Here is a 12,463-nt window from a genome sequence, read left to right as displayed (position 1 = left end):
TTCCTCGTGTTCCTCGTCGGATTCGACGAGTTTCTTCTTGCCCTTCGAAGAAGATTCCTCCTTTTTGTCACCTCCGTTGATTAGACCCACGAGTTGGGTAAGAGTCGTCCCGATCGTCTCAATCTGTCTCTCCATGGCATCAAGTCTCGCTGAATTATCTGCTTCAGTCATCTTCTCCTTCCTTAATTTCTGGACTCTCTCCAAAGAAATAAGGATCTCGCCAAGCTTCTTGTACTGTGAGCGAGTAAGGACCATACACAGGTTCCCCCTTCACAGGATCTAGGTGCTCTGATACCAACTTGATACGAGTTGCCGTGCGAGCACTCTTGATCGCGGAATTATCAAGAGTGGGTAAAGAAGAAGAACGACAGAAGAACACAAGAGTTGAATTAGGGCGAAGGAAAATACCTTCTCTAGATTATGAGAATCAATTGGATTTTACAAATCTCTCTCTCACAATCTCTCTAGATCAAAGAACAACCTCCCTGATCTCTTTTCTGATTACAAACTGAGTTCTAAACCCTAGAAAAGTCGTGTTTCTATTTATACTAAACAGAAATCCCAACTGGAGCAGGAAACAGACCCAGGCCCGGATCCGCGACGCGGTCGACCGCAGTGCCCAAGTCGGTCGACCGGTCAGAACGACGAAATCTGGAAAATCGATTACAGGGTTCTCCGGTCGACCGCAGTGCCACCATCGGTCGACCGATCTCAGTCCCGAGACACAGTTGGGGTCCGTGCACGATGCGGTCGACCGCCGTGACCACGCCGGTCGACCGGACAGAGTCCAACTGTAATTTCTGCAGTTTTGATGAATCCTTTCGACTTCGTTGCTTCCAAAGGCCTCGTCCACGACTCCTCTACTCTATTCTCAAGATACCATGAGAATCATCTATCCTCAAGCTCCTAAGAGGATCGCTAAGCTCCCGAAGAGAAGATACACCCGTATCAAGGGGTGCAGGTGCCTCACTGGTTGATAACATGCACCGGCCCCTGCGTACGCACACGCATATAAAACACCAGTCATATAAGCTAGTGTATTATTCATGGTATTCAAAGTGTAGATATTATTTAGGCGAATCTAAAATTAGAATTTTTGAATTGAAAATTCATGCTATTGGATGTGACGTAGATCGCAGACCTCCCAGAAATAAAAATCCCAATGATTTCAATATGTTTTTATGCATATATCAATGCGTAATAAATTAAGGGTCCGTTAGTTTCGCAAAAAAAACTTGGAAATTAAAGAATAGGAAACCTATTTCCTATAATAATTGTTTAGAGGTTGTTTGGTTGGGTTAAAAAAGAAGGAAATTATAGAATAGGAGATGAGATGAGTTGTCACCTTATTATTGGATGATGTGAGTGATTTTTTAAAAAAACTTGTTTTGAGGTTGTTTGGTTGGTTAAAAAAAATAAGGAAATGAATTGGATGTATATTATTGGATGGTGTTTTGAGGTTGTTTGTGTTTGGTTCATTTTTAAAAATAAGAAAATAGATAAGATGAGATGAGTTGGAGGTATATTATTGGATGATGTGACACATACTTAAGGAAATCAATTTCTTGTTTTTTTTTTTTTTGAGGAAATGAATGGAAAGGAAGGTTTAATGAGATGAGATGAGTTGTCACAATATTATTGGATGATGTATGTGATTTTTAAAAATGGGATAAGATGAGATGTGATGAGTTGGATGATGTGACACGTTTCTTGTGTTTGGTTTATTTTTAAAGGTAAGAAAGGAGATGAAATGAGATGAGTTGGAGGATAAAAAGAATATTTTATTGGATGTTGTGGGTGAGTTTTAGGGATAGAAATGGATAAAAATATTATTTTATTGATTTCCTAGTACCAATTTCCTTTTTTGGCTTTTAGGAAACCAACCAAACAGCCCCTAAGCAACTCTACAAGGATTCAGGAACGTCTGTTTCAAAAATACATACTACATGGTTAAAAATATATATTTAAATCCTTTGAAATTTTATTTTAAGATAGTTAATGTGCAATCAATCATATCTAACCGCTTTACATCTCCCTCGTTAAGTGTGTCCGTACCGCAACGAGAATATTTTCCTATCCGTGGATTAGTTTAGGGGGTGTTTGTTTCAGCCAATTTATAGAAAAGAATTGGTATTTGGATCTGACTGTGGCAAAAGTGTAATATTTGGATTCTTTATCAATCCTATTCTAGAGTTTGGCTGGGAAAAAAAATTATGGATTACAAAATCCATAAAGTGCAACAGTAAGAGTTTTTTTATAGAAACCCAAATCGGAGGTTTTTGAGAGGATTTGGGCGAGAATTCTGACATCGTTCTTCATCTTTGTTTTCTGATTCCTAATCCTCTCGACTTCGAACCCTAGATCTGGAATCGCAACTCCTCATTTCTTCTCCCGCCTCTCCCCAAGCTTCTTCGCGCCTCCTCTCCCGCTGTTCTTCGATATTGTTCTTGGGTTCGGTTGGTGGATTTGCCCTAAATTTTGGCTTCGGCTTCTCCCGCGACCCTTTATCCCACCTCATCTCTTCGATTTCTTTTTCGAAGACGAGGCACAGTGCTTATTTGTCGGTGGGGTTTGCTGGTTGTTCCGTCCGGTGGGGTTTGTTGGCAACGATATCAATTTCTTAATTATTCCATTCGCAACTGCTTGGCATCTGCAGGTATAAATTATTTTATCCCTTTTAATGTGATCGTTTCATTGTGCTTGCTCTGAGGAAATTAACATTGGTAGTGGAATTATTGATTTTGGTATATGTTTAATTATTGAAACAAGGGTATTGTTCGGTGGGGTTTCATTTAGTATATAGTTGATTATTGATTTTAGTAGAATTATTTGTCGGTGGGGTTTCATTCGCAACTGCTTAGCATCTACATGTCTAATCTCTCATGAAACAAGGGTTTTGGTATATAGTTGATTATTGATTTTCGGTTCTCTGGAATTTTTGTTATTGCAGTCCTTGCCTTTAGGTTCATGGAGCTTGTGTAGTTCCTTGCCTTTGGGTTAAATAGTTGTTTCACTACTTGATATATATTTGTGGATATGTAGATATATGGTTTTACGATTTTAATATTTTTATTAGTTATTTAATTATCTTTAGTTTCCAAACATTATTACTGTTAAGTTGTAAATATATGCTAATTTTACAATGGATTTAGATGGATAACGTAGATGAAGAACAATTGAAGAGGATGTGTGCTAATACAACTGTGTCTACGGTGGTCACAATAATAACATGTATTCTGAGAATGCGTGCTAAGCGCAAGATAATTTCATCTTGTACGAAGGAGGAAAAAATTAAAAAAAATTATTGCCGAGAAGCTCACTTCAAACGTGTATTGGAAGGCTATAGTGATAGTTGTCGGTCTTACATTAGAATGAGACCGAGTGCCTTTTTTAAACTTGCTGAAGTAATGAAAGAAAACGGTTTATTAGAGGATTCCAGACATGTTCAAGTCGAAAAACAACTCGCTATGTTTCTAAGTATAGTGGGGCATAAAACTAAAAATAGAATAATAAGGACTGAGTTCATAAGATCGGGAGAAACAGTGAGTAGGTATTTTAATAAAGTCCTACAAGCAATGAATGGGTTACGTGATCGCTATATGAAGCAAGCTCCAAATGAAGTTCCTGCAGAGATTGCAAACAACCCAAATTATTTTCCTTACTTCAAGGTAAAAATAATACATACACCTCAACATCTGTTTTAAGTGAATATGTATTTTATTGAATATTTTATAACTTATATTTTTTTATAGGATTATATTGGTATGATAGATGGCACACACGTTGACGCAGTATTACCCAGTAACCTAGTTGCCCGTTTTAGAGGGAGAAAAGGTGTGACACAAAACGTCCTAGCAGCATGCACCCCTAATAAACTATTCACCTATGTCCTAGCTGGGTGGGAGGGAGCAGCAAATGACTATAGGATATTACAAGACGCTTTGTCGAGACCACAGCCTTACGGGCTTCGAGTTTATGATGGTATTAATTCTTACTTGTTCACAACTAAAAAAAAATTAAATACTTGTCAATAGTGTGATATGAAGATATTGTTCTATTTAATGTAGGTAAATATTACCTATGTGACGCTAGATACACCACAATGTCAGGCTTCATATCCCCATATCGCGGTGTACGATATCATTTAAAAGAGCACACTGGTAGGACACCAAAGAATAGAAAAGAGTTGTTCAATTTAAGGTATTCCAGTTTAAGATCAAAAATTGAATGCACATTTGGTATATTGAAGAACCAGTTTAAAATACTATCAGTGAAGCCAAATTATCCATTTCCCACTCAAGTGGACATTGTACTAGCGTGTACCGTGTTACACAATTTTATTGCTATAGAAGATCCAGATAATGATATTTTAAATGAAAATGTAGAAATTGATGAAGATAATGGGGAAGTGACAAATGAAGATGACTCAAGTGTGGTGGATTATACTCAAACTAGGACACAGAGAGAGGATCAAGATGAAAGAAATGAATGGAATGAGCTACGAGATCAAATTGCTTGGGTGATGTTGGTGGATTATTGTGCAAAGTATAATGGTGGTAACACAATAGAAAGTGGATTAGCTTAATGTGATGTTTGTTCTATCTCGATGTAATAACTTGTATTATTTTCTTACTGTTCGCAAATATCCATTTTAATGTTTCTTAGCATGTACTAAACATTACTACGATTATCATCTTCTCTCTTTTCATGTTGTTTCTATACATGTAGGCGTTTCATATATTCCTTTTCTAACTCAAATTGCTAAATACATGTATATTATATATTGATTTAGATTTCTTTAATAATAATGTCTATTTGTTCAATATATATTAGGTATGGCTAACAATCAGGCAGATAAGCAGCCCCTGCCTTCTCATTCTAATGCCCCGCCAAATCCAACTGCTAACATAAACATGAACTTCACGCTTGTTTAATCACAACCTTTCTCTTCACCCCGTCATACATTCTCACCATTCTTACTATACGATGTCAATTATGATGGAATGACACAGCAACCAATGTCATACATGAGCATGTTAAGCAGTCCATAAGGTTTGCTATTTCCCACAGCTAGTTCTCAAAGTAGTGGACCTAATCAATTTTCACCAAACACTGGTGATTCAGCAGAGAAGGTTATTCATGACGTTGATGGTGAGGAGCACACTTCACCAATGAAAAAAGAGAAAAAAATTAGCTCATAAGAAATTGGTCCTGGGGACAAGGTTGAACTCAAGAGGTATGACTAATAAGTTTTGGCTTCCAGAGCACGATGACGTTCTTATTCCTTATCTTGCAGAATTAGCATTAGATAGGCTAAAACCAGACAAGAACTTCAAGGCAGAAGCTTATAAAATAGCAGCGATGAAAATCAACATGCAATTCAGGACTGATTTCACTCATATACATGTCATTAACCACTTGAAATGTTTGAGAAACAAATTCAATGACATGAAGGCTTGCCTTGATATAAGTGGAGCTGGGTGGGATAAAATAAATAAAATGATTATACTGGATGACGAAACCTTGAAATCGTGGTCTCAGGTATAACATTCAGCATCTATATTGTCATTAATAATTAATACATTTGGTTCACAACTTATGATTATTTGTTATTGCAGGACAAATCCAAATCTAAGTTCAAAGCATACATAAACAAACCCCTACCTCACTTCAAAAATTTACAAACTACCATGGGTGATGACCAAGCTAAGGGTAAATTTCTTAGGCCTGTGTATGCTAACATTGGGTCTAGTAGCTCCATACCTATTCCTGAAGATGATAGTAAAATTCCAGAGGAGAGTAAAACTACACCAAAATCTGATGCTTGTAACCAACAACAATCGACTAGATGTAAGTCTAAGAGTAAAGATAACATGAATTCATCTTCTAACAAGAAACCTAAAAAATAAAATCGTGAAGAGGAAATGTTATGTGCCTTTGTTGACTCAATGTCTCAGTCCATGAGAAATCAACACATTGTTCATTGGACTGAGCAGTTGGCTGCAGCGTTGAAGGAACATAGGAATGAATATTCTGATGAATTTCTAGGTAGGATTTTAGATCACTTATATGACAATGAACGTGAAGCTAGAAGGTTTTTCATAAAAGGCAAGGAAGGTCAGCAGAGGTACATTACCAACCTGATTAACGACCAAGGTTGGTTTGTTAACTAATTTGTTCGGTTTGGATTACATGTTGATGAAGCATTTTGTTGTGCACGCGTATATGTTGTTGCACATATATCGTTTTGTTATTTGCAAACTATTAATGTTGCAATACTTCTTATTATGAAAATGCTATGACGTCATGTAATTAATGAATTGGTACTTTTTAACTTTTGATGCAGGTAAGTATGGATAGGCATGACCAATGAGTTCTTAATGTTGCTCCTTTGCTTTTGATGACAGGTGAAGCTAATTTGTTGCTCCTTTTGCCGTGGGTTTTTGGTTGTCAGGTGCACGCGTATATGTTGTTGCTCTTTTGCTTTTTTAGCTCTTTGGCTTTGGGTTTTTTTGCCATCAGGTTCGTGGAGCTTGTGTAGTTCCTTGCCTTTGGGTTTATGGCTGTTATTTGGAGCTTGTGTAGCTCCTCAATCTCTTTGGGTTTGTTGCTGTTTTGTTTTGAGCTTGTGTAGCTCATTGCCTTTGGGTTATATGAGGTTTTGTTTTGAGCTTGTGTAGCTCCTTGCCTTTGGATTATATAAGGTTTTGTTTTGAGCTTGTGTAGCTCATTGAGTTTGGATTTGTGGCTGTTATTTGGAGCTTGTGTAGCTCCTTGCTCTTGTGTTTTTTACTATGTTGTTTGGAGCTTGTGTAGCTCATTGATGCTGGGTTTGTTGCTGTTTTGTTTGGAGCTTGTGTAGCTCCTTGTTGCTGGGTTTGTTGCTGTTTTGTTCTGAGCTTGTGTAGCTCCTGTGAATTGGGTTTGTTGTTGTTTTGTTTGGAGCTTGTGTAGCTCCTTGCTGCTGGGTTTGTTGCTGTTTTGTTCTGAGCTTGTGTAGCTCCTGTGAATTGGGTTTACTTATGTTTTGTTTGGAGCTTGTGTAGCTCCTTGCTGCTGGGTTTGTTGCTGTTTTATTCTGAGCTTGTGTAGCTCCTGTGAATTGGGTTTGTTGCTGTTTTGTTTGGAGTTTGTGTGACTCTTTGCTGCTGGGTTTGTTGCTGTTTTGTTCTGAGCTTGTGTAGCTCCTGTGAATTGGGTTTGCTGTTGTTTTGTTTGGAGCTTGTGTAGGCTGTTATGTGGGAGCTATGTAGGCTGCCATGTGGGAGCTGTTTTGTTTTTCCTTGCCTGTGGGTTACTTGTTGTTTTGTTTTGAGCTTGTGTAGCTCCTTGCAGTTGATATTTGGCAATGATGATGATTAGCGTTTACTAAGAATGCAATCTAACTTACATTGTTTATTATATTCAGATGAGGTAAAAGGGAATGAGATTGTAGCCTACATTGAATTGACAATGTCTAAGCGAGGCAATTCATCCTTATAATGCAATCTGTAATAAACATGTAAGCTATAGGTGGGACAATCAATTATGACAAGTTGATCTATTACTGAGCCATACAATATTAATTAGAATTTATACCCAATTCCAAAAACAGTTTTCATTACAACCTCAATAGTTTTTGCAAGTACAAGTACATGACATGCAGTTTATAATACCAAAAACAGTTTTCATTACAACCTCAATAGTTTTTGCAAGTACAAGTACATGACATGCAGTTTATAATAATTAAAATAATACAAAAAATTGCTTTTGCAAGTACAAGTACATGACATGCAGTTTATAATAATTAAAATAATACAAAAAATTGCTAATAAAATGGCTGAAATTTTCCAAGCTAGTAGTTGATTTTCGACAAGTCTCAATTCTTTTTTCAGCCTCTTTGATTGCAAAATATATTTACCTCCGTACCTATTTTTGTTCGCGTGGAAAACTGTTTTCTTTTTCATTGATATGATTGTCATCTTGGGTTACAAAGATCCGGTCTTTTATAGATCCGGTTACAACTAAATCAAAGAAAAAAAAATAAAAATTACAACTTTCCTCTTGTGAACATTTTGCGGTCGCTCGCTTTGGTGGGTTCTTTGCCTGCGCCGGGGTTAATCCGTGGACCACCGCGCGATCTAGATCCGGTCGGATCTACACGAGTATGCGGGTATTATTCCACGAAGGGAATAATAGCCGGGAGGGATTAATCCACCAAGGGAATAATCGCTCAGATCTCGAGATCTAAGACCAAGCTTAGATCTGGAGTGTAGTCTCGTGTAGATCTCAGATCTGTTCTTTCTTCCTCTCGAGATCCTGCCTTTTCTGACGTGGATAGTCGCCGAGGATCAGATCCGAATGTGCAAGTCTTCTGGTCTTCAAAGCTCCGAGTTCACTCTTCAATCCGGCAGAGTTTCGGCTCTTGAAAGTTCGACCTCTGAAAATGAACATCTCTAGGCCTATTTATAGGCTCTCAGGACAGTGGCTGCAAAAAGGGAATTGTCGGCCCCCTCTGGCCACTGTCGGCCACCTCGGGGTGGCCGGCACTGTGCCTAGCCACCTTGAGGTGGCTCGGCTCATGGCCAAGCCACCTCAAGGTGGCTCGGCCACCGAGCCACCCCGAGGTGGCTCGGCGCTGGCCATCGATCTGAGGAGAGTCATACATGAAGCTGAACATAGAAGTGTCCATAGGCAGGCCCTCCCCATCGAAGTCATCAATCGAAAAATCTGACATAAAAAGATATAAGTATGAAGGAGGAGGAAGGAAACTATGGCCAATAGAGACAAGTTACCTCTTGAAGATGTACCTGGGATCACCGAACTGGGTCCTTCATTGACAGACTCCCCAACATGGGCGGTCTCTGCAGGCTTTTCTACCTGGGGCGGTGAGTCAGGCTCACCAGGAGATGCACAATCATCAGGACTCATCTCGCCTTCCTCACGATATCCTGCATAGGATGGGAAAGCATGAGCCAGAATGAGCCAGATTGAGCCAGAATGAGCCAAATTGAGCCAGATTGAACCAGAATGAGCCAGTCTGAGCCAAATTGAACCAGTTTGAACCAAATTTGAACCAGAATTCAAATTGGAGCTGAATTAAGCATTGGAACGACTTTAGATCAACCTACGGTTCAGTCCTTCAACTATTTAACCCCTCTACCACATATTTGGAAGGGTTGGAGAGATTTTTGAACCCAAATACTGCCTTTTTGGCACATTTTTGGGCCGGTTCAGATTATTCGAACCTAAAGAATACTCCGAAAAGTATACGAGTATAAACTGCTTCTTAATACTCCGAAAAGTATACGAGTATAAACTGCTTCTTAATACTCCGAAAAGTATACGAGTATAAACTGCTTCTTAATACTCCAATAAGGTATACGAGTATAAACTATTCCCTCCTCTTTGTTGAGAATTCTGGAGAATATTTTTCTAAAAAAATATTCTTAAGGATAACTTAACATAACTCCCAGGAGTGTATGAGTATAAACTAGACCTCCCCGCTCCAACTCCTTAAGAGCTTAAACTGTGTAGACTCCAAAATACTTACGAGTATAAACTGTGTTAAACGCCGGACAACGCATCACAATGAAGATTCAAAGCCGTCAACCGATGGTCAATTCCGTGTTGAGCGTCACAATGAAGATTCAAAGCCGTCAACCGATGGTCAATTCCATGTTGAAGCAACTAATTCGAGCTAAAAAGCCAGGAAATCAAGAATCGACTTCAAATTCAAAATTCCGACAACGGTCAGACAATAAATGCAGCACCGGAACCCTCTCAAGCATTCGACAAAGCACCGAATAGCCTGGAGGATTGAAGGAATCGAGAACAGAAACCATTCCAAGATCCCGTTACACCGATTGAAGGTTGGGACAGTCATATCCAAAGTATTCCAGACTGTTCTATAAAAGAACGAGGCTAGAAAACTTTGGAGGGGGTATCTGTAGGCATATAAAATTACTTATAGGTCCCTTAACACGGCTCAACACGAACTAATGAACCATCGGGCGACGTATCTAAGCACGAACGTCAGTCCACAACACCGAAGCCAAGTGACACGCAACGAAGCGGATTAACAAGGCTACGAAGCTGACGAACCACACGTGAACGACGGAAGGAATCCACTCGCGTGCGGAATCAAACCAACGGTCCAGGGAGTCAACGAGTCATCCAACCATATAACGGACTCGAACTCAGACATCAAAGCCGATTTACTGCCTAATCGGGATCCAGACTTCCAAATCAGGAATCAAGTCAACGAATCGATTTTAGACCAATCAACCGCATAACCGAATCACGGACGAAGCGGATACAAGAACCGAAACAACCGAACGACGGACGCAAAACCCGGAGGGGCTCGGCCGAAACCGAGCCACCTCAAGGTGGCTCGGCCCAAGCCGAGCCACCCTGAGGTGGCCGCCCAGATCTGTGCCAAATGCACAGATCTGGTTGCCTATAAATAGGCGGGGTCATTCATCATTTGAGAGGACTTTTGGAAGAACTTTTGGAGAGCCGAAACTCTGCCAGATTAAGACCTCATCTTGGAGTTTTTTGAAGGCTTGAAGACTTGGACATTCAGATCTGATTCTTGGCGAGCACCCGCATCACAAAAGGCAGGAGTTCGAGGGGATCGAGATCTCAGATCTACGTTGTTACACTCCGGATCAAAGCTTGGTCTTTGATCCCGAGATTCGAGCGATTGTTTCCTTGGTGAAATAACCCCTCCGGCTATTATTTCCTTGGTGAAATAATACCCATTATACTGCATAGATCTGCTCGCATCTAGATCGCGCGGTGGTCCACGGCAAATAACCCCGGCGTAGGCAAAGAACCCACCAAAGCGAGCTACCGCAAAACAGGAGCTCGCGATCTGTTCGACAAAAGAGAAAAAGTTGTAATTTGTTTTAATTTTCTTTATTTTTGATTTTCATTGTAACCGGATCTAAAAAAGACCGGATCTTTTGTAACTCAAAAAAAACTGTTATTCAAGATAGCAATGGAATCAATGAAGAAAGCAACGATTTTTCCCGCGAACAATCTGGCGACCACAGTATCAATCCAAACCGCCGATGATTTCCACAACTGCTCCGGGAGATCCCGCAGGACCATCCCAGAAAAGGAAGTCAGTCTTGGAGCGCCTCAGTCCAATTCCCGACGAGAGAGGCAAAGCTCCAGTTCAAGAGAGTTTGGGCCCAATGAAGAAGCCCAGAACGACTCAACACACTGGGGGTCGCCGTCATCTCCAACGTGATAAAGAAATCAGGGCAGCTATGCGCACTAATTTGCGCATTGAAGTCCAAGAGCCCGCTGAGAACTCACGCCCAAAAAGGCATATTTCGAGGCGCGTAACTTTTGAAAGCCCGAAGAAGGTAGTTCGCTCTCAGAAGGAAACGTTATCTTTGCACTTCAAGCAGCAGAAGTCGATAAAAGGACAGGCGATTTGTGACCTTTTGGCGGCAAACCCGACCACAGATACGGCAGAAGTATATGATGACTTGCCGGATGAAACCCACGAGGTTAACACCACATCACACCAACAAGTATGGCAATTATACTTCGATGGTGCCTCAAGGGCAGTTAATAGAGTAATAACCCCGGGATGTCCTACAGTTTCCTCTGGAGTTGGAGTCGTCTTAATCTCCCCTGGAAAGCACGTGATGCCTCGGGCTTATTCGTTGACTAGTCCGTGCTCCAATAATGTTGCCGAATACAACGCGCTTCTCATTGGACTCAGTTTCGCCAAAGAGCTGGGGGTCGAATATCTCGAAGCTTTTGGAGATTCGCAATTGATAGTCAACCAAGTTCGCGGTGAGTATGAAGTCAGGAATCAAGACCTGATCCCGTACCACCAGGAAGCCATCAAAATGGCGGAATCTTTCGAAGAATTCTTTATTGAATACATCCCTCGTCTCCAGAACGCTTATGCAGACGCACTGGCGGCACTAGCAGTATCACTGGCACAGCCTCCCGAAGCTGAGCTGTTAGTCACAGTACGGACGCATCAACTCTGCGTACCCATATACAGTACGGAGATTGAAGAAGAAGAGGATAGAAACGTGAACGCCAAAGAGGTGAATTCAACTCAAATTGGGTCTGAGTCCCGAGATTGGCGTTTTCCTATCATCGACTACGTCCAATATGGTATCTTGCCAGAGGATGTAAAAGAAAAGGAATCAATCCGCCGAAGAGCTCCAAGATTCTTCTATAATACTGAAACCCATACATTATACCGTAGAGGGTACGACGGTCTTTTACTCCGATGCCTTTCGAACAGAGAAGCAAAGGAAGTTCTTAAGGAAGCACACGAAGGAGAATGTGGTGCGCATCAGCCCGGTCCTAAACTGTATGATCGCATCAGGAGGATGGGATATTTCTGGCCAACGATGGTTCGTGACGCAATCGAATACGCACGAGAATGCCACGCTTGCCAGATACATGCGAATTATATGCATCAACCGCCAGAGCAGTTGCACACGTC

At 40.6% G+C, this 12,463-nt stretch overlaps 1 protein-coding gene across 1 annotated transcript; it reads left to right on the top strand.

Moving 5' to 3' along the window:
- On the top strand, positions 3,576-4,585 carry LOC109821757. The gene is made up of 3 exons (XM_020387917.1): positions 3,576-3,668; positions 3,753-3,981; positions 4,068-4,585. Exons 1-3 carry the CDS (start codon positions 3,576-3,578, stop codon positions 4,583-4,585), a joined length of 840 nt encoding a protein of 279 aa, XP_020243506.1.

This window comes from Asparagus officinalis, chromosome 8 (assembly GCF_001876935.1).
Source record: "Asparagus officinalis chromosome 8, Aspof.V1, whole genome shotgun sequence".
NCBI lineage: Eukaryota > Viridiplantae > Streptophyta > Magnoliopsida > Asparagales > Asparagaceae > Asparagus > Asparagus officinalis.
The sequence above is the reverse complement of the archived record's forward strand: the minus strand, read 5'-3'. Positions and strand labels throughout refer to the sequence as shown.